The sequence below is a fragment of the Lacerta agilis genome, chromosome 11, assembly GCF_009819535.1.
Source record: "Lacerta agilis isolate rLacAgi1 chromosome 11, rLacAgi1.pri, whole genome shotgun sequence".
NCBI lineage: Eukaryota > Metazoa > Chordata > Lepidosauria > Squamata > Lacertidae > Lacerta > Lacerta agilis.
This window is the reverse complement of record NC_046322.1, coordinates 55,314,865-55,338,129: the sequence shown is the minus strand read 5'-3', so window position 1 is coordinate 55,338,129 and position 23,265 is coordinate 55,314,865. Positions and strand designations below refer to the sequence as shown.

At 48.0% G+C, this 23,265-nt stretch overlaps 1 protein-coding gene across 1 annotated transcript in view; it reads right to left on the bottom strand.

Moving 5' to 3' along the window:
- The window catches only part of SLC28A3 (solute carrier family 28 member 3), a 45,717-nt gene extending 35,904 nt beyond the window's left edge, over nucleotides 1-9,813 (bottom strand). The window contains 2 exon segments of the mRNA XM_033164672.1: nucleotides 9,558-9,702; nucleotides 9,704-9,813. Coding sequence (XP_033020563.1) covers nucleotides 9,558-9,702; nucleotides 9,704-9,813 — 255 coding nt within the window.
- Between the last annotated feature and the right edge of the window lie 13,452 nt (nucleotides 9,814-23,265).

Below are 23,265 nucleotides of genomic sequence, written 5' to 3'. Positions count from 1 at the left end.
ATTGCCTCTGTTCTATTTTGGGCAATGTGTTTAAGTTTTCACTGTACATTGGAATCTACTCTGGATCACTACTGAGTAGACTTCCAATGGACAAACTGCAGTTTACATTTTCAAAGCAGATGGAAGCTTGTTTGAGGGGGGGAAATGCCAAACAGCAGCATTTGTCAAGAAACTACTGGATACGTATGGATTGTGACCAATGCACTGCTTGCTCAGCTTCAAACAATAGCAGTGGGGGCACACTGGAGCCAGGGTAAACAGTAATGTGTACACAGCTTGGCTTTTACTGAAGATGTTCCTGGTTCAGAGTTCATGCCAGAGCATATTGCCAACATTCTGCCTTGGTAGTAGGATATAAAGGTAAAGGGACCCCTGACCATTCGGTCCAGTCGTGGATGACTCTGGGGTTGCGGCACCCATCTCGCTTTATTGGCCGAGGGAGCCGGCGTACAGCTTCCGGATCATGTGGCCAGAATGACTAAGCCGCTTCTGGCGAACCAGAGCAGCGCATGGAAACGTCATTTATCTTCCTGCCAGAGTGGTACCTATTTATCTACTTGCACTTTGACGTGCATTTGAACTGCTAGGTTGGCAGGAGCAGGGACCGAGCAACGGGAGCTCACCCCGTCGCGGGGATTCGAACTGCCGACCTTCTGATCGGCAAGCCCTTAGGCTCTGTGGTTTAGACCACAGCGCCACCCACATCCCCAGTAGTAGGATACAGGAGAGCAATTCTGAGCCCTTTAGAGATGTTCATTCAGGTACAATGAATGCTGTTCTTTGGGCAACCATCTCCACCTCTGACCTACTTGTTAGAAAGTCTCTAGAGAGCCTTCTCTTTGCGCACTTGCATTTGTGTGAGGACCCTCTTAGGCTGTATTGTTTAAATGAGGGATGAAACCTGCCACTCCAGAGGATAGGCGTTGGGAGTACAGCAACATCTTGAGGGTCATGGCTTCACCACCTCTGCCTTAAATGTACAACAAATGTGTAAAAGCAAAACAAAACAGAAGCATTGAAGATACTAACAAAATGGGCGGAGTGATTCACGGGCTGTGCAGATGCTATTCATTTAAAGCACATTTGATTTGGAATTAATTAATATTGTTATAATTTGGCTATTACTGGGAGAATATTGGAAAACTAAGAAAAAACTTATGGGGGGGAAGCACATTTGAAGCATGTTCTTCCCCCTCAAAGAATTCTAAGCACTGTGGTTTATCCCTCAGAGTCACTATTCCCAGCAACCCTTATCTGTGTGTGTTTGTGTGCCGGGGCGGAGGAAGGGGGGTGCGGTGGATGTGGGCTGCCCCGGGAGTCACCACTGAGGGAATGACAAAATGCAGGGTGGCACTCATGGCAGGGCCTGAGACACGCCCGAGACACGCGTTTCTTCTGGGAGAGATGCAGTTTCTTGGGTGCACCAAGGCTCCACACTGCCCAAACGGTCCGCCCACTGCCTCCCCCCCCCAGTTGTAGGGCAGCTGAGTGGGAGGAGGCAGGCAGACTCCAGAGGCCCCCCGGTGCACCCCACCCCTATTGGTGGCTTGCCCCAAGTGCCCGAGCGGCTTCCTCCGCCGCTGTTTGTGTGTGCTTTTAATATGTTTTATAGGTACAGTGTAAACCTAGGCTAGGTTTCTGACTCTGGATCAGGGATGGGGAATTGGACCTGGCCAGCAGGTGGGTGGCTCCTCCCTGCTCCTCATTTGCTCCCTTATTGACTGTCCCCCCCACCTGCTAAATTTTAGCTATCCACTCTGATAATGCTGATCGTGCTCCTTGTTTGTCTGGATAGAGGATATAGAGGGTTGTATGAGTGTGTGTAGGAACTAGTCTGCTGTTCAAAGGTAAAATACATGTTCATTGTTCTGCCTATGTTTACCTCTGCTCTTACCCATCTCTGGCATTTGACCCCAAGGAAAATTGCCCAGAAGGAAATGCAGCTCTCTGTCTGTGGGAAAAACCCCCAACCCTTATCTTTGATGTAGTCAGAAATGATTGTTTGCTTAATTGTATGCTGTTCTCTGGATTATGAGGCTTTACTATTCAGGTGGTTGACATTAATTCAGGATTTGTTAAATGGGCGGTCCTGTTTTGGCATCAGAGTTTAAACCAGAGAAACGTGTATTTCCTCAAGAGATTTGCATTGCCCAGTTTGCTGACAGGAAAGGCACGTTTGTGAAAGAAGACACAGTTCCTCATGGTAGAGTTCAGTGACTAAGTATGAGGTGTACAAAAAAAAAAAAAAAAAAAAAACCCACAACAATCCCCAGTTGAAATTTCACTTCTGGTGTGAGCTTCCTGCAAGTCCCTATTTAAAAACTAATAATTTATTTACCCAAATATTCCACCCTAGCCTTTCTGTGTCAATTTTGTGGGTCAAGGCAGCTCATGGCAAAGAATTGTTTAGAAAGAAAAAAGAACAATGAATACTATTATATCACAAGAGCAAAACCCACTGAGAAATTATCCCTCACGAGCCCCATTTGAAATGGATGGAGAACCCTCTTACTGGAATGTTCAAATCTCTGCTATGCCCTAAGGGAAAGTTATGCTGGAAAGTCTCCATATTTCATGTCTGTGTGCTTTCAGAGTGTTGGAAATGACATAGAAATAATAGAATGAATTGTGTCTGTGATGCTTCAAAAGCATGCAAAACCTGCTCTGTGAGAGATGAGCTAGGGGACATGATGAACAGGTGTGTACACCATGGGAAAAATTACTTATATATATTACCAGTGAGAACATTCTCCGAGAGCTGATCCTTAAGTAACCAGAACAGTATGATACATACACAAGAGTGAAGGTATAACCAGATTTAGGGGAATGCCACCTTTGCATTAAATCTCCAAAGTAGCTTACTTAAAGGACTGCTTTCGTCTTCTTGGGCACACAGGGTGAGATTCAACTAAGAATTTGCTACCAAGGAGTGTGGTGGAGTCTCCTTCTTTGGAGGTCTTTAAGCGGAGGCTTGACAGCCATCTGTCAGGAATGCTTTGATGGTGTTTCCTGCTCGGCAGAGGGTTGGACTGGATGGCCCTTGTGGTCTCTTCCAACTCTATGATTCTATGAAGATGTTGCATGCATGGAACAAGGTCTGATCATGCAATGAGACTCCCCCCCCCCCGTGCCCCTCACCCCCTAAACCTGCACTGGGTGCTTGGAAGGATTCCCGAAACAGGTTTAGGAGGTGTGCATGTGATACAAGGGAGGAGGAGAAAGGAGGAAAGTGGACCTTGTTGCGTGAGTGTTCTGTGTGTGCATCCCTTACATACAGATCCGTCTTTCCCATAGGGCTTAGTGGTGCATCGCGCCAGGGCACCGGCCTCTTAGGGGCTCCCCAGCAAGTGCGGGAGCTGTGCGGCTTTGCCAGCAGCCTCCCCTTTCCCTGCACGCCCACCAGCTGCGCCCCGCCAACCGTAAGGCTGGCGGGCGTGCAGCTTCCCTCCCAAGCCTCCTCAGGAAGAGAGCGATCCCTTCAGAGGCTTAGGATGCAAGCTGCGCCCCGCCAACCATATGGCTGGCGGGCATGCAGCTTCCATCCCAAGCCTCTGCAGGGATTGCTCTCCCACAGCGGCATGGGGGATAGTTGCCCCCCCCCCGGATGGCTGGCAGTGCGCAGCTACGGCCACCCCAACACTATCCGTGGTAATTTGGGGGCGCTGGGCTGATATTTGCACCCCAGTGCCGCATCTGCTAAAGACAGCCCTGCTTACATAGAGCTGCATTGAATTTCACACCTAGAATTGCTGTGGATAACCACCCCCTGGCCCAAAATTCTCCATTCTCATTGAGGCATTATGGCTGTTCCCATCTTCTGTGGCTGTAGCTTCCTCATTCCCTATTCTGCCCCAGGGCTGTAGGTCTTCTCACTGTTTCAGAGCAGAGAGGTAGAACTCAGATGCAAGAGCCTTTCCTACTACTGTCAACTGTCAGCAACTCTCTTTCTTTCTTTCTTTCTTTCTTTCTTTCTTTCTTTCTTTCTTTCTTTTGTTACAGAAATTATGGGGGGGGGGTCACCTAAGCAAAGTCTCCTCCCGAGTAAACTCATTGGGGTATGGAGTGATGCCCTTAAGGGAACCCATCTCTCTGCCATGATCCAGTAGGTGAGACCACGTACACAGGGAAATGCCTCAGCAGGTAATCGCTGGGTGCTCAAGGTATCCTTGCCAATACTTAACACCCATTCACATGGCTCAGGGCTATCTCCCTGATAATGCTCTGTTTTCCCCATATGTTAATCTTGTTTTTCCCTATATGTTAATCATGTATAACCCTTCCCTTTAGTGATGTAGTGATGATGTTTTAGTGATGTAGTAATGATGTTTCCAAACTCTATTCTGGGATATGGTAGGAGTTTTTAAAAGTTCTTGTAACGCTGCTCTGGGTGTGCAGTTTTACTGTAACCTATTGCGCAATAAACCCTGTCTTGTCCTTGCTCCAGTGGCTGGACTTCTTTTATTTAACTCCGCAGAAACCAGTGGGCTTATCCCCAAGGACCAGGTGCCTGGGTAGTTCCACACCTGGGATTTTCCGTTACACTTTCTTTCTGGGTGGGTGTGGTAGGGAAGCCAACCTATGCTGCCTCAAATTACTCATGATAGCCAACTGGCTAGAATTAACATAAATAGCCTGCCATGTGCATCTGCGTTTGAGAACCATTTGCTGTGCATAAATGAGTCTTTGAAGCTTTTCTTGGCTTGGAGCTAAAGCAATTAACCACTTGTTAATTGCTGATGGTCTTAGAAAAGCCCTTTCCAAACATAGAGAGAGGGAGGGGACAAAGACTGTCACTTCCAGGCCACTCCCATTAGTAGCCTGGAAAACATTCCTATTGTGACCTGTTGACCATTAGGAAGTAGATAGCTGTGTGTAAGCAGTTGATATAAGCTGATAATTCACTTATTTACTCTCTAGAATGAATGAATGAATGAATGAATGGCGCTCTTTGTTTAAGCTTAATGATTAAACTCTTAGTGCATCCCTAAGGTGTGAAACCTGGGTCTAAACATAGCAGGATATGGGAGGTCTGTGATTGGCTAACTCCATTTTTTTAGTTGCAGGTAGGTAGCCGTGTTGGTCTGCCATAGTCAAAACAAAATTAAACATTATTTTTCCCCCCTTCTAGTGGCACCTTAGAGACCAACTAAGTTTGTTCTTGGTATGAGCTTTCGTGTGCATGCACACTTCTTCAGCCCCACCCCCCTTCTGAATAATACCCCTCCCCACCCTTTCACTATACATAAGGGTCTGGTGACTTCTGTTTCAGTGTATCTGAAGAAGTGTGCATGCACATGAAAGCTCATACCAAGAAGAGACTTAGTTGGTATCTAAGGTGCTACTGGAAGGAATTTTTTTTTTAATTTTTAATTTTGTTTTGTCCATTTTTTTAAAAAAAGTTGAAGTAGCCACAAGGGACCCCAGTTTTGATCACAGGCACTGGGGGATGGGGTATTTAACATAAGGAGCCACTATCCATCTCACAACCTGCAATAGAAAATATGCAGGTGAAATAGGTTCCTGATTTAATCTCCCTTCTTACATTATACATAATGTAACCTCAGTGTATACAAATTGTACAAGTGACAATAAAGTATTTCCAGGAATGGGTCCAGTGGAAGCTGGTTCATTAGGGCAAATGTGGCAGTGCCCCCATCACCAACAGCTTGCCTCCAGCCAGCCCCTTACCTCCATGTCTTCTTACAACTGGCTGCCAGGGTGACCCTGGGTGTCAAGCTTCCTCTCACTGTTGCCTGTGTTGAACTCAGCAGGGAGGAGGAGAAAACCAGTGTTCCCCCCAAAAAAAGAATGTTTAGGCTTAGGGGTACTGTACTGTACTCTCATTTTCCTACTCATATTGAAATACTACCCCTCAATGAGGCCAAACTTAGATTCACAAAATGTTTAGGGGTATGTATACCCCTGCGTCCCCCCAGAAAAAAAGCACTGGACAAAACCATAATTAGTTGCCTCTGCCTCATTGGCTCTGGATCCCCAGGCCGTTGGTCTTCATGTCTTCTACCTTACGAGCTAAAATGGACACCTGCCAGTGTTGAGTGGAGCTAATAGCGCTGGCATAGAGGTAAGAGTAAGACTGGAATAACATTTTTTGGGAAGACTTGTGCAGTGCTACCACTTCACTCAAAGTAAGAGCCTCTCGTGTCTGCTTCAGTTTTTTTCCAAGTACCGTATATACTCGTGTATAAGTCGACCCAAATATAAGCCGAGGCACCTAATTTCCCTACAAAAATGTGGGAAAGCTTATTGACTCAAGTATAAGCCGGTTCACCTTTGCCACTGTGGTAGAGGAGGAACGAGCAGCCCAAAGCAGCCCTTTGGGCTGCTCCTTCCTCTTCCTCCTTTGCTGCTGTGGAGCTCACCCCGTCGCAGGGTTTCGAACCGCCATTCTTCTGATCAGCAAGCCCTAGGGCTCTGTGGTTTAACTCACAGTGCAATGTTCCCTTGTGTTATACAGAGAAGGCTGGGATCCTGTCCTGTTTAAGCAGGAGCCAGGGAAAGTGAGCACCTGTGGCGTTTTAATACTTCCTTAACTGATAGGCTTTCTGCCTTCTGGGGTCTAAAGTTTGCATTTATGTGAGCAGTTCAGGAATGGAACAAGCTGCCTGGGGAGAGTAAAGAACCACCGTTCTTGCACACTTCTTAAGGCATGGTTGACTTGAGTATAAGCCGAGGGCAGCTTTTAAAGCACAAAAAGTGTGCTGAAAAACTAGGCTTATACTCAAGTATATACGGTAATTCTAAAGTACGTCTGTTCCAGTTAGTCCTTCAGATCAGTATTAGTATCACTGCATCTAGTGATATTCTGTTTTAGTGGTGTGTAATTGTTTTTTTGGTTTGGGGGGGGGGAGTGGTTATTTACCATGATTTTATATACTTGACAAAATTTGCTCCGCAATATTTTTCTGCTTTATTTTATCACTGTCTTCTGACAGCTCCCCAGGAGTCTTGAACACAGAACTTGGAAAATAATTTTTTTCCTCTCTGTGCCAAGCAGAAGGTCTGTTCTTTGTGTGAAAAAGAAGATATTTGCAATTTTTACATTGGTGGACTACAACTCCCATTACATCCTGTGTCTTAAACACAGAGCTTGTAAAATAAAGTGTGTATGTGTGTTTCTTTTTAAAGTAGAGGCTGGGGAAGTTGTTTTGTGCTAGTGTCCTGACTTCACACTTCTGCCAGATTGCTTTATATACCAGTCAGGTGATCTAGAAGGTTGATGTTAATACAAAATAGAAAATTCTTTCCAGTAGCACCTTAGAGACCAACTGAGTTTGTTCTTGGTATGAGCTTTCGTGTGCATGCACACTTGATATCTGAAGAAGTGTGCATGCACACGAAAGCTCATACCAAGAACAAACTCAGTTGGTCTCTAAGGTGCTACTGGAAAGAATTTTCTATTTTGTTTTGACTATGGCAGACCAACACGGCTACCCACCTGTTGATGTTAATGTTATGTATAAATTCTTACATGTATTTTCTTTGGGGGTGGGTTTCTGAACAAACAATAATGTCTTGTCTAATGGCATAAGATGTGGGTGGAGATGTTTGTAGGTAGTGATGTCAAAAGGAAACTGAATGCATACAGTACTGGATGACAATTGCATCATTAACTGTTCACAACAGTGATTGTCCCCATCTAAAATCCTCATACTAGGCTCCCCTCTTCCTGCAATAGCCTTCACATGAGCTGCCTGGCCTGAGGGCACTTAAACCCTGTTGGCCAGAAGCAAGTAGTCTGAATTCAATGTTCCCTACCCAGGTTCCCTAAGCATATGAGAAGGAATGCTCCCCTTACTTCAGCTGGACACCTGGGAACAGCCCTTTGAGCTAAGGTTTCTATCAACCAGTGACATTATTTTCTCATTTGTTAGACTTCCAGTTCTTCCATTGAATGATATGCTCTCAGAGACTGTGATTAATGTGTCATGCTTGATTATCTCACTGGGCTTGCCCCATGTGGGGCACTCCCCTAGACCTCAGGTTTGGGCCCTGAAATCTCAAGCTATGGCATGCTCCTGACCTGGTAAAGCTAGAGAGGACTGTGTCATGATATGTACTATGAACCATTAGAAAACAATCCATTTTACATTGGGGGGGGGGGTTAAATGACATATTGCTGCTACATCAAAGATAGCATACTTTAGAGGAAATGAGGGGAGGTAAGGAATCAGTCCCAGCTCCTGCCCACCTAGCAGTTCGAAAGCACGTCAAAGTGCAAGTAGATAAATAGGTACCGCTCCAGTGGGAAGGTAAATGGCGTTTTTGTGCGCTGCTCTGGTTCTCCAGAAGCGGCTTAGTCATGCTGGCCACATGACGTGGAAGCTGTACGCCGGCTTCCTTGGCCAGTAACGTGAGATGAGCGTCGCAACCCCAGAGTCAGACATGACTGGACCTAATGGTCAGGGGTCCCTTTACCTTTACCTTTAAGGAATGATGGGTTTATTTAAAAAGCAGGTTCCGATCCTTGCATCTTGGAATGATAAATTCCAAAATGCTTTGCAACCGTTTCTATTTCTTCTCACTATTATGAAGGGTTGTACTCATTTGATTTATTTATTTAACAAAATTTGCATACTGCTTAATCATAAAGCCTGTTTAAAAAAATAATAATCAGCACAGCAGATAGGCAACGGTTCCTGGCTTCTCTTTTCTCCTAGCTCAACCCGGCTCATTCTCTGACCATGCAGATTATATTTTAGCTGGATAAAAGGGGAAGGAAAACCACATCCTTCCTGCTTATGCCTTCCTATCTGCCAGTCACCCCTGGTTTACACTGACGGGCTGCAGCTGTTTGCAGGTTCAGACAAGGCCTTTGCTGTTCCTACTCAGAGATGCCAGGAATTGAACCCGGACCTATGGGGTGCAAAGCAGTTGCATTGTTACTGAACTCTACAGCCCAGGCTACGGCTGGGGAGCATCTCTACCTGGGGGAGAAATGCGTGTACCCTATCTCTACAGTCATAGGATAATGTATACACTCTCCTCCCTCTCCACACTTCATCTTTATCACAACCCCATGAGGGGTAGGTTAGGCTGAGAGGTGATGACTGCCTCATCTGTGGTCACCCACAGAACTCCATGGTTGTGTGAGGATATGATCCCTGGCCTCAGAGGTCCCTCGTCTGGCACTTTAACCACTTTACCACACTACCAAAGCAGGCAAAGAGCCAAAATGACCGTGATAATTTGCTGAGCGCAATTTCAGTCTGTGAAAGGTAGCAGTAGGCAGGAGAATGTTTAAAATCTGTGAGCGAAACTAACAAGGCTCCAAAGTTAAAACAAAAAACAGACATGCCAAGAATTGTTCTGTCTGATACAGTGAGTGATACAGTAAGTGGCAAAGAAAGCAGTGACAGGAGCCTCTGTTCACAATACCCCAATTGTATTCAGCTTTTTGGTCAAGAGCACAGGTAGGATACATTTTGGCAGGTGTATCAGGGATTGCAAAATCCTTTGTCCCTGTCGATCAGATAAGCTCCCTAAAACTGTACTGTGCCATTTTAGCCTCCCACAGAATGAAAACCTTTTCATCTTACCTCAAATGCAGGGTTCCTGTAGCTATTGGCAAAACTGCCATTTCTTTCCCGTATAGCCATCCGTTTCTTCAGGTAGAGCAAGGCTGTTGTTGCTGCTGTTTTGTTTTGTTTTTCTTTAAAAAACTTCTCAAAGCTGTGGCTGTGGTCCTATGCAGCCACCAACAATATCAAGCTAAGCTGTGTGTACAGTAGCTCTCCTTACTACTAGAAGTTTACCTGACTGTAGCCACTCCCAGAGTTCTTCGGCTGAATTCATTGCTCCACCTTCCTGTGTCTCTGAGGAGTCACTCACTCACACAAACCAGTGTGAAAATCCAAGCTTGTGAAACTTTTGAGATGATGATTAACACATGGCTTTGAACCCAGAAGAGTTTCAGATGATTGTTAAATCATTAGCCCTCTATAGCCAGGGTTGTAGATCCCCATGAAACCTTCCATTATGAGCTCCAAAATAAACTGAATACTTGGAATTTTGCTTAGGAATTCCCAATGTGAGGGGTTATGGTGGATATGTGCTAAGCTAGAGTCACTGAATTGGGGTGAATGATGATGATGATGATGATAATAATAATAATAATAATAATAATAATAATAATAATAATAATAATAATATATTTCCTACCCACCCTTCACCACAAGGTTCAATAGCTGGTTCCAACATTTTAGAAAAACAATATTAAAATAAGTTAAAACAAATTACAGTCAAGAAAATAAGGTGGATTATAAAATATATCCAGTGTCAAAGGCAGGGTAATGAAGTACATTTTCAGTATATGACAAAAAAAAACCAAATAATGAAGGTGCCAGACACACCTCTGTGAGGTGGGCTGCCACAGAAAATGCCCACTTCCAGGCTGCCATCTCCAGAACCACTGGAGGGTGGTCAGAACTACTAAAAGGAACCCCTATGCCTACCTGAACACTCAACAAAGTCTGTAGGCATATGTGAGGCTCTGATATGCGCTTTCTTGGAGTTTCATACAAGCAGAGGTCTCTCTATATGCTTCAGTGTTGGCATCTGCCCAGTGCACAAATGCAGAGGTACCCTGTGCATATAGAAGACCCACAAACTGTGGCTCCACAGCTGATTACAAAGCAGATGCTGGGGAAAGCATACTTATGCTTCTATTTGTGCATTTATTGCACCATATGTTGTGTACTTCTATCGGTCAGCATAATCAGTGGGAAACATACATAGGATTGTCACCAATGGAGTATAAAAATGTTTAATATTTACATTATTCTTTGTTACCTCTAAAAATTCAGTGCTAAGAACAATAAATGTGTAAAAAGGTAAAGGTAAAGGACCCCTGACAGTTAAGTCCAGTCATGAACAACTCTGGGGTTGCGGTGCTCATCTCGCTTTACTGGCCGAGGGAGCCGACATTTGTCCGCAGACAGTTTTTCCAGGTCATGTGGCCAGCATGACTAAGACGCTTCTGGCAAAACCAGAGCAGCACACAGAAATGCCGTTTAACTTCCCGCCGAAGCAGTACCTATTTATCTACTTGCACTTTTGACGTGCTTTCGAACAGCTAGGTTGGCAGGAGCTGGGACTGAAACAAAACAACACCACAAACTGGCTATAACTATAAAACCAAATTTACTAGAATGGAAATGAGCTGGTAACCATTAGATTCACAAACATGCTAAAGTGCCAAGTGCAAATACTGAAAACAAAGGATAAAAATACAGCTATATCATAACAAATTGGATTGATGAATAATATAAGAAGTGGCGTGAGTACCTATTTATCTACTTTGACATGCTTTCGAACTGCTAGGTGGGCAGGAGCTGGGACCGAGCAACGGGAGCTCACCCCGTCACGGGGATTCGAACCGCCGACCTTCTGATCGGCAAGCCCTAGGCTCAGTGGTTTAGACTACAGCCCCACCCGTGTCCAGCATACTAAAACTTGTCAAACTTGAGACAGATCCTTTACTATTTGAATTAACAACAAAGCATCTTGTGGCATCTTAAAGGCTAACACATTTTTAATGGCATAAGGTTTTGCAGATGGAAGTTCAGATGCATGAAATACTATTATGAGTTGCAGGTTTATATACACAGGGCTGGGAGGAAGATCATAAACCAAGAAGGGGGGGGAATGGATTAAAGTACATAGTGACGTTTAAAAGCAATTATTAACACTGGCCATTCGTACATACACAGAGAACCAGCTGCAATAATTAACACAAACAACCAATTAACACATGTGGTGTGAAAAAAAATCCATTGTGGTGATTCAATCCACAAGAGGGAACGTTACAATTTCTAACAAATTTTAATTCAGCAGTTTCATGCTGCAGTTTCCCTTTGAAGTTTCTTTATACAGTGAGTTACAGGGTGCCCTATGAGGTTGAAATAGTCAGATCCCAGATTTGCACCCATTTATTCCTTTGCATCGAGACTAGCCTACTTTCCCTGTGAACTATGCCAAATTACATATTGCATATATTACACTGGAAAACGAGCAGCTAAATGATCCCCTGATGTTGTGGATGACATAATTAGTAGTGTTTCAAGAGTAGAAAGGGGGGTAGTATTGATGTCTATATCTGCTACAGGCGCTGGTACCTGTGCCCTTATCTCTTTCATGTGCCTTTTTGTTACCGGTGAGTAACTGTTTTGTGTTGGGAGGTTGCCTATAAGCAAGTACAGGCCTGCCACCTAAGGTGTGTGAGAGGGCAAATGTCATTGTCTTGGCTTGTGGCAATATTGAAAAAAAGCATTAAGGGAACATTCCAACCTCCCAAGACACACTGTCACTAACCTTAAGGTGGCTGTACTGGAGCAAAGAAACTTCAAGGGGAAACTGCAGTTGCAAAGGCACACGCCATAACACACTTGAGCAACATTTCACTATCAAAACAGCAGCCGAGTTCCAGTAACAGAAACTCTGCTGGAAAACAAACAGAAAGCCTTATATTTCGTTATGAAGGAATTTAGAGAGCCCTTGCTAGAGAGCATTTCCAGGGTGATGGCCACAAAGACCTGCTCTGCCTTGCAAAGCCTTATTCTTGCGTCTAATGTGTGCATGTTTGTCAGGGAGGCTTTGTGGCTTTGAGCTGGATCTCCTTCCACAGAGTTCACTTGTGACTACTGTTCACATCCTAAAAGAAGCAATATCAGTGAAACACTGTAATGGTAAGGAAATTCTATTGATGTCAGGAAACACTTACAAGTCCTCGTGAACAGTTACAATGGTTGTGCGCTCCTTTATGGCTGCTGACTTGTGGCCACGCAGTCATTTCCTGGTGCACAGTAATAGGTGTGATTCTTGCTAATGGACGCTTTGGTGCTTGATTATGTAACTATTCCAGAATGAGTCATGTTAAGGTCATAACTTTCATCTGAAGTTGTAATCTTCGATACCATCAAGAAGCAAAAGGCAACCAGATTAAGACCCAGGGCATAGATGCTACACACACACACACACACACTGTGATGGCCTGGGAGTCAGACTCTGATGCTGAACCTGAGGGATCCCAGCCTGCACAGGATTCCCCGCCTCCAGAACCAGCTGAGCCGGGGCCAGGGCTTGAGCCTGAAGGATCCCCACCTGTGCTGGATCCCCAGGTGCAGGCATCAGCAGAGTCTGCTCTGGCTCCTGATGGGAGGGAGGACCCATTGCCTGCAGGTGCTCCACTCCCAGCCTCTTCAGAGGAAGCTGAGGCGTCCCCTGGGTCCAGTAACCCACCAGCCTCTCCTGAGCTACAGAGGCTCAGGGCAGAGAGGCGAAGGGAGTTAAGTGTCTGCAGGAGGAGTGCTCGCCTCCAGGCCCGGAGGAGAGGCGAGTCTCCGGAGGATCGGGACCGCCCTAAGCATAGGGCCAGATAAAAGCCAGCCAGACCCAGCCCAAGTTGCGTGAGCAACTTAGTTGCAAGCGTGTGCTCAACCTGCAACCTTGTGCCTGAACCTGCCTTGGACCTTGACCTGCTCCCTGCCTTGCTCCCCGCCGGATTGACCTCCTTTGGACCCCTAGACCCAGGACTGGACTTGGACCTCGCTTCATGGACAAACCCTTGGGGCCAGCACAGTTTGCTCACGCCACACCCGCACTCCCCCTTCGCTGGGGTGCGTTCGGGAGGAACTAGTAGCCATGGCTGACCAGGCGGCTGTGCTAGTGGCATTGGCCCAGGAGAACCAGGCCTTGACCCACACCGTGCAGCAGCTAAGCAATGCGGTTACGGCGCTTCAGCAGCGTTTGGATGCCCTACCGGCTCCTGGGGCCGCCGCCCCAGCTCCTGGCAAGTACCCAGTGGCCCTGCCAGAGAAATTTGATGGGTCCCCAGCCAGCTTTCCCATGTTTCTCGCCCAGGCCAAGCTGTATATTCAGGGGCGAGCTCGGGATTTCCCTGACGACCGCACCAAGGTGCACTTCCTGATCAGCTTGCTGAAGGACCAGGCGGCCAAGTGGGCGTTGCCGCTGCTCCGGCAAGACTCCCCCTTGCTGACAGACTATACGGGGTTTTGCAATCATCTGGAAACCACGTTCGCCAACCCTCAGAAGGGGAGTCAAGCCAATCGGGCAATTCGGCGGTTGAAACAGGGCAAGTCCACAGTGGCCACCTACGCCACGGAATTTCGGCTGCTGGCGCAGGACTTGACCTGGAACGACTCTGCCCTGCGGGACCAGTATCTCGAGGGACTTTCAGACGAGATACTGGATCAGCTGGCCACGTTGGATCGCCCTGCCACACTGGATGCCCTCATCCAACGGAGTCTGCAGATAGACGATCGGTTGGAGGACCGTCGCCAGGCCCGGGGCCGCCGGCACTCCGGGCTCCCGGCGCCGGTGCTTCCCTGCAGTTCCGTGGCCAGAGCTGAGTCATTGGAGGAGCCGATGCAGCTCGGGGCAGCGCGGCCTCGCCTCTCCCCCTCGGAAAAGACTCGGCGTCGGGAGGGGAACCTGTGTCTCTACTGCGGTGGGAGTGGACACTACGCCCGAACCTGCCCTGAGAAACGCCAGCCGCAGGGAAAACTGCCAACCCCAGTAGCCGATGGCCCAGGCTACCTGGGGACCCAAGCATCGCATGATGGGCCCTCACCAGTGGAATTGCAACACCTCATGATACCGGTGCGTCTATACCCCCCCGGTGGGCCCTGGATTCTCACCCACGCTCTGGTGGATTCGGGGGCAACCCGCTCCTATATGGACTCTGCCTTCGCCACTCAGCATCAGGTGCCGCTTCAGAACAAGCCGGAACCAGTACAGGTGGAGGCAATTGACGGACGGCTCCTACGCTCGGGCGCTGTTACTCGGGAGACCCAGCCCTTGGTCCTGTGCTACCAGCAGCACCGGGAGGTGCGAACCCTGGACATTGCCACCATGCCCCGGTTTCCCCTGGTGCTTGGGATGGACTGGCTGGAGTCACACAATGTTCAGATCGACTGGGTCAATCGGACTGTACGCTTCCCAGACCCGGGTTCCCGTGCTCAGTCCGAGTTAGTAGCAGCTGCCCCCATGGGGCAGGCTGTGTCAACGCTCCCTGCCGTGTACCAGGACTATTTAGACGTGTTCGAGGAACAGGGAGCAGACAAGCTGCCGCCTCATCGGTCCTTCGACTGCGGCATAGACCTACAGCCTGGGGCGCCCCTGCCTGTGAGCCGCCTATATTCTCTTTCGGAGCCAGAGCGTGAAGCCTTGCAGGACTTCCTTCGCAAGAACCTGGAACGTGGGTTCATTAGACCCTCTACCTCACCCACTGCCGCTCCTGTACTCTTCGTTAAGAAGAAGTGTGGGGAGCTTCGCCTCTGCCATGACTACCGGGCCCTGAATAAGATCACCATCCCAGACCGGTACCCCTTGCCCCTTATTGCAGAATTGCTGGAGCGGGTGCAGGGGGCGCAGATGTTCACCAAACTGGACCTCCGAGGGGCCTACAACTTGATTCGGATCCGTGCTGGGGACGAGTGGAAGACTGCATTCGGGACCCGGTATGGGCAGTTTGAATACCTGGTTATGCCGTTCGGATTATGCAACGCGCCCGCCGTGTTTCAACGGTACATCAACCACGTGTTCCAGGACTTGCTAGACAAATACGTGGTGGTGTACCTAGATGATATTCTGATTTATTCCCGTGACCCAGCCCGTCACGAGAGTCATGTTCGGTCCGTGTTGCAGCGCTTGCGGGAGCACCGCCTGTACGCCAAGCTCAGCAAGTGCGAGTTCCACCAGCGGTCAGTGGACTTCCTTGGACACCGACTCTCCCCTGACGGGGTGCAGATGGACCCTGGGAAGGTGGCTGCGGTTCGAGAGTGGGCAGCGCCCCGGAACCGCAAGGACTTACAGCGGTTCCTAGGGTTCGCCAACTATTACCGGACCTTCATTGCAGATTATGCTCATCGCACCACCCCATTAACCCGACTGCTGCGCCCCAAGACGCCCTTCTCCTGGGATGAGGAGGCTGAAGTGGCATTTCAGGGGTTGAAAGCCTGTTTCCAGAGGGCGCCGATTTTACAGCACCCTGATCCCTCTCGTCCCTTCGTGGTGGAGACTGATGCCTCCAGTACGGCTCTCGGTGCCATCCTGTCTCAGCAACACGGACCCGATGCGCCACTGTTACCCTGCGCTTACTACTCCCGGCAGCTCCTTCCGGCGGAGCGTAACTATACCGTGTGGGAGCGGGAACTACTGGCCATCAAGGTGGCCTTTGAGGTCTGGCGCCATCATCTGGAGGGGGCACGACACCCGGTGGAAGTGAGAACGGACCACCGGAATCTGGAGTACCTCCAGACCACCCGCAAGTTGAACCAAAGGCAGATCCGGTGGGCGCTGTTTTTCTCCCGGTTCCAGTTCCGGATCCGCTACATCCCTAGCTCCCAAAACCGGAAAGCGGATGCCCTGTCCCGGAAACCTGAGGACGTCGCAGACACTGTACAGCAGGCAGTACCGACGACTATCTTACCACCAGCCGCATTCCTGGCCACTCAGGAGGCCAAGCCGCTGCAGGCTCGGGTGCGAGAACAGCAACGGGTCGATGCTTGGGCACAGGAACGGCTCTGGGAACTGTCTGACGGGTCATGCCCTCGATATCCGGGGCTGGCCCTGCACCAGGGCCTACTGCTGCACCAGGGTCGTCTATACATCCCACCAGGACCATTGCGGGCTGAGGTTCTCCAGATGTCCCACGATGCCCCAGCAGCAGGGCACTTTGGGCGGTACCGGACCACCCATCTGGTAAGCCGGGAGTTCTGGTGGCCCCGCCTGAAGGCTGATGTGGCACGCTATGTTGCTGGTTGCGACGTCTGCCGGCGGGCCAAGGGTCCTACCGGGCGACCGCCCGGTCTGCTCCAGCCATTACCAGTCCCACCGCGTCCCTGGCACACGGTCTCGCTGGACTTTATGGTGGACTTGCCCCCATCTCGTCACTGTACCTGCCTCCTGGTTTTCACGGACCATTTCACTAAGATGGTGCACTGTGCCCCCTGCCCGTCCATACCCACAGCTAAGGAAACGGCTCAGCTGTACTTGCAGCACATCTTCCGCCTGCATGGCCTGCCCGAGCGTGTGGTTTCTGACCGCGGCGTCCAGTTCACATCCCACTTCTGGCGAGCCCTGCACCAGACCCTTGGGACGGAGGTCTGTCTATCTTCGGCCCACCACCCGCAGACCGATGGCCAGACGGAAAGGGCAAATGCGGTGCTGGAGCAGTACCTCCGGTGTTACTGCAGCTTTCAGCAGGATGACTGGGTCGATCACTTGCCATTGGCGGAGTTCGCCTACAACAATGCAGTGAACGCCTCCACCCAGCAGACCCCGTTCCAGGCCTCCTACGGCTACCATCCACGTTTGTTCCCGGACGTGCTGCCAGCTTCCGCGGTCCCCGCAGTGACAGACTGGCTTCAGGAGCTTCAGTCCCAGCAACAATTATTGATGGAGCAACTGCGCCAGGCCAAGGACGCATACAAGGCCCAGGCTGACCGACATCGTCAGGAGGGGCCAGAACTCCATGTTGGCGATCGGGTGTGGCTCTCTACCCGTCACCTGCATCCTTCTCGGCCCTCACGAAAGCTGGATGCACGGTTTGCCGGCCCATTCACCATCACTGCGCAGGTGTCGCCGGTGGCGTTTCGCCTCCAGTTACCTCCATCGCTCAAGGTTCACCCAGTATTCCACCGGTCCCTACTTAGTCCAGTCGCCCCGCCCGACGAGTTCCACCCGGACAATCCACGACCGCAGCCAGTTTTGGTTGAGGGGGAGCCTGAGTACGAGGTGGAGCGCATTCTCGACTCACGATACCGCAGGGGGAAGCTCCAATACCTCATCGACTGGAAGGGGTATGGGCCTGAGGATCGTTCATGGGAACCAGCGGGAAACGTCCACGCACCTGCCTGCCTCCGTGATTTCCATGCAACTTACCCCAGCAAGCCTGGTCCGGCCCCTCGGTTGAGGGGGAGGCCTGGGAGGGGGGATGGTGTGATGGCCTGGGAGTCAGACTCTGATGCTGAACCTGAGGGATCCCAGCCTGCACAGGATTCCCCGCCTCCAGAACCAGCTGAGCCGGGGCCAGGGCTTGAGCCTGAAGGATCCCCACCTGTGCTGGATCCCCAGGTGCAGGCATCAGCAGAGTCTGCTCTGGCTCCTGATGGGAGGGAGGACCCATTGCCTGCAGGTGCTCCACTCCCAGCCTCTTCAGAGGAAGCTGAGGCGTCCCCTGGGTCCAGTAACCCACCAGCCTCTCCTGAGCTACAGAGGCTCAGGGCAGAGAGGCGAAGGGAGTTAAGTGTCTGCAGGAGGAGTGCTCGCCTCCAGGCCCGGAGGAGAGGCGAGTCTCCGGAGGATCGGGACCGCCCTAAGCATAGGGCCAGATAAAAGCCAGCCAGACCCAGCCCAAGTTGCGTGAGCAACTTAGTTGCAAGCGTGTGCTCAACCTGCAACCTTGTGCCTGAACCTGCCTTGGACCTTGACCTGCTCCCTGCCTTGCTCCCCGCCGGATTGACCTCCTTTGGACCCCTAGACCCAGGACTGGACTTGGACCTCGCTTCATGGACAAACCCTTGGGGCCAGCACACACACACACACACACACACACACACACACGGCAGCCCACAGCAGCTAGGAGCGGTGCAGAATGCACACTATGTACACTAATCTGTTACGAATCTGTGTCTTGCTAATGCTCAGACTCATGCAGAATATGCCACAAAGTGACTAGATGAAGGACATGGAACATTAACCGCTGTGCAGGTGTCCTTTTCAGTAAAGGGAAGGTGGCAGCTTGACTTAGCAGTGTTTGTAATGAGTGGGCAGCATGGTAAAAATGAGGAAAGATAACTTTGTCCTAAATTTAGGCTCAGAGGGAATCAAACCATGTATTACATGGAGTTCTGCTGTTCTTTCCTCCATATGTTTTTTTTTTTAAATAGATCAATTTATTTTAACCATTAACAAAACCAAAAGGCTATAAATGGGGGAGTCTGTTTTGCAGCGTGTGCAAGACATAAATGTGATGGTTGAGATTAGCAAAATACAACAGCTTTCTTTCAACCTTTGCTTACTTTGGAGTTTTTCAAGAGGGCTTGTTGTTCAGCTTTCACCCTGATTTGCTTGCACCTAGATTATATAATGCCTGCTCTTTATTGAGCATCTGCTGTCATTTGCCTCACACTTTTTAGTGCAATTCCCCATAACTTTCCTTACCTCTGAAATCCCTGGGAAAAAAGCAGATCTATTTCACCAGTGATTTAATACACTTTAATTGAAATAGTGACATTGGGGAGTTAAAAAGGTATTTGACTACATCAAAGGGCTTTTTCAAAAGGAATCATGTCAGTTGGGTGGTCTACTATCCCCTGTTTACAAATGAGATAAAGGAAAGCTGCCTTATGCCTCAAAGGCTCCACTTTTGACTAAATATTTGGTTAATTTAATGGTATGCTTTAACTTCTCAGATAAGGTTATGGGCCACATGTGGGTATACCAGCCTTTCAAGAAGAATTGGAAAGATAGTAATAGGAAATTACGGATGGCTCTGGTGGTTTGAGGCATTCTTGGCCACATTTATAGGCAAGTAGTGGCATTGGTGGCATGTGGCATGCAAGGTGCACATTGTTAGGAGGAGGCCAAGGAGGAGGCAAGCATCATCGGGAGGAGGCCTCAACACTGGGGCTTGGCCCCCTGCCTACAAATATTGAGGGAGCCAAGGTGGCCTCAGCTCTATAGAGATGGCACCATAGCTGTCAACTTTTCCCTTTTCTTGCGAGGAATCCTATTTGGAATAAGGGAATTTCCCTTTAAAAAAAGGGAAACGTTGACAGCTATGGATGGCACCTAGGATAGAGATACCACATTTTTAGGGCAGTTCGATCACAAAAGAAGCACCCTCCATTACTTCCAGTTCAGCACTGTCTTTTCTCACCAGAGGCAGGCCTGAACAGACAATTTCTCTTAGTTTTCAGCCAAAACAGGTTGTGCATGGCACGGATTGGTCAGTGTTGATGTCATGAAGAATCTGTCCTCAAATGCTGTAGGATGTTTGCACTGGGAAAAAACAACAACATTTTGATTATTAAGAGGGTAGACAGAAGTGCACATTTTGCTTTTTTAAATGTAGGAGGCACAAGACTAACCAAACCTCAGTTTGATAGCATGTACACAGGTCACTTGGGTTATAAAGCCAGAAGCAATCTTAGCTCACTCCATAGCTCACTGTCACCTCTGTTTTTATAGAAATTGTCAAATGACCTTCAGAAGCCACTGTACTAGCATTCTGCTTCACAAAGGGTGTGGAGGAAATGTTGAATGAATGTTGATGATTAATTGTAGAAAGTTGCTGCAATGGTTCCCTTCCATCAGGAATTTCGAGTTCTGATCCTTTTAGGAAGAGCTGGGTGTGAAATTTTGTAAATATTGTGATTCCTGCATTGCAGGGGGGTTGGTCGTAATGACCTTCAGGGTACCTTCCAACTCTACAATTCTATGATTATAGGAAAGCTTTGCCTGTCTAGAATTTGTTTTAGCAAAATAGCAGTATGCTCCCTTATCCAAAAACCAGTAAGAAGAAACAATCTGTTTAATTTAACAAGATTTTCCAAATTTCCTTATTGTGAATTTTGAACTTTTAAATAGTGACACTTCCAATTTTTGCATTTCCTGGCTTGGAAATATTATGATTAGTGGCCTGTAATATTATTCTCAATTATGAGGCAACCGGGGTGCCAACTTGAATCAAAGATGATGGGTGGGCAAGGTAAACCCCGCCAAACATAATCAATCACAAAATGTGGTACATGGGAATGCCCATAAACTGGGTGGGGGCTCCTTAAACATTTTAGGGGGGCAAAGGATCTTGGCCCCTAGGAGTTGGTTCCTATGGGAGGCAAGCATTTCATCCTGGAAAGTTAGAAGTTGATGTGAGCTGGAGAAGAAGTCAAGTCCTCCCTGCCCGTTGGTCTTCCATCCACCCACATGCCTTCTTTGCCCTCTGGTGGTGGGATGAAGGGAGAAAGGTCTCTCTCTCCTTCATGACACCTGGTGTGTTGCTATGTGTGATGGACAGCTGTGCCAGACAGATGGACAGGTGATGCAGTGCCTCAGAATTCCACCCGAGGGCTGGAGCCTGTCTCTGATTGGTTATCAAGACAGCTAGCTATCCAGAGGGGGGTGGAGCCAGCACTTTGGGAGGGAAAATAAAAGGAGCCGTTTCTGAGAGAAGGTTCAGATAGTTTAAGAGGGAGAGAAGGCGTTGGTTCTGGTCCATGGGTAACATTCGCTCTGAGGAAAATATCTACAGCTAGAGAAAGGAGTCTCTGAGCTTAGATAGAAAGACAGTGTTAGGGTCTTGTGGGAATATTTAAACAGTGGATAACTGGAAGGCAGAATTTGAACAGGAGAAGAAGAAGATGTGAGGAGACAGCCTCCTTGGGTCTCATTTCCATCAGGAGGGGAGAGATCTTCTAGACAGAGAAGACCCCCAAACCAGTTAAGAAGAGTTTGGGGATCCCCTGGGTCTGTTATGCTCATAGCTGTCAACCTTTCCTTTTTTTGCAGTGGGAAACGGCGCTGGAATAAGGGAATTTCCCGCAAAAAAAGGGAAAGTTGACAGCTATGGTTATGCTGATAGAAGTACCTCAAGAGTGTGGTTGAAAGAAGGTTGGGAAACTGACAGAGAAAATACCACCTTGTTTAAGAACCAACTTATGTGACACCTACAAAAGTAAGTTTTAAGAAACTGAAGTAACCAAACTCGAAATAAGCTGAACATGTACAATCTAGTCTGGAAACCTGTAGCATGTAACTGAAGAGTACTCACTGAAGTTTAAAAGAAGCTGTGCATTCACTACATTTAAAAAGCTGTAACATCCACTAAATTTATTATAATTGAAATAAGTTAACTGTTTCCTGGGGACACGGGTGACGCTGTGGTCTAAACCACAGAGCCTAGGCCTTGCCGATCAGAAGGTCAGCAGTTCGAATCCCCGCAACAGGGTGAGCTCCTGTTTTGTTTTTGTTTTAAATTGTCTTTATTGTTTAAAATTGGAACATTTCTAAGACAAACAAAATAACACAAAAAGAATTGTACTTTATAAACAGATTTACAGTACATACAAAATAACAAACAGAATACCACATGTTAATTTTCCAGAACTTATAAAATGAAAAGTACTAAAAATGACTTCCAATTAATCTCACTGTATTTTGTGTATTAAATGTATTATATCGCAGATGAGATGGTTGGACAGTGTTCTCGAAGCTACTAACATGAGTTTGGCCAAACTGCGAGAGGCAGTGAAGGATAGGCGTGCCTGGTGTGCTCTGGTCCATGGGGTCACGAAGAGTCGGACATGACTGAACGACTGAAAAACAACAACAATCGCAGTTATGTATTTCTTACTTATTTTCCTTTTATTTCCTTTCATTTCTAAATTTACTTGATTCCAGGTTCAGTCTGCATGAGAGTTCCTTTTATACTATTGTTTTTTTTAATACTCTTTAAAACTTCTCCATTCCTTATGGACTGATTGTTTCGTTTGTCCTCTTATCCTTCCTGTTGTCTTCGCTAGCTGCAGGTATTCCACCATTCAAGTTTGCCAATCTGATGTACTAGGTATTATTTTATTTTTCCAATTTCTTGCTATCAATACCCTGGCTGCTGTTATCCCCATACATGAATAATGTGCAAGTAGATAAATAGGTACCACTCAGGGGGGAAGGTAAACGGCGTTTCCATGTGTTGCTCTGGTTCGCCAGAAGCGGCTTAGTCATGCTGGCCACATGAGCCAGAAGCTGTATGCCGGCTCACTCGGCCTGTAAAGCGAGATGAGTGCCGCAACTCCAGAGTCAGACACGACTGGACCTAATGGTCAGGGGTCCCTTTACCTTTACCTAACTGTTTCCTTAACTTTATCTCCTGTCAAATCAGCTGATTTACCAGCTTTGTTCTTTAAAACAAATCTTTATTTGTTCAGCTTCTTCCTGAGTTTCCAAGTGTCAAAGCTTTACCTCCTATAAAACCACAAGATAGCCCATATACATAGCGGTGGGATATCTGCTTCACTAGGATTGTGAGCTGGGTGCAAAAAGATGTGGAACTCTGCCTGTGAAAATCCATTGAGCGAGTCACACGGAGCAGAACAAATGTGGTTAAGGGAAAGATTATTTACCACTTCTCTGACCCTTTTTGGTGACCCTTTGTCTCTGGTTCCTGACAAGCAACTGCGGTCTCTTCATTTATTTACAAGTGTGAGTGCAACTTAATGTTGC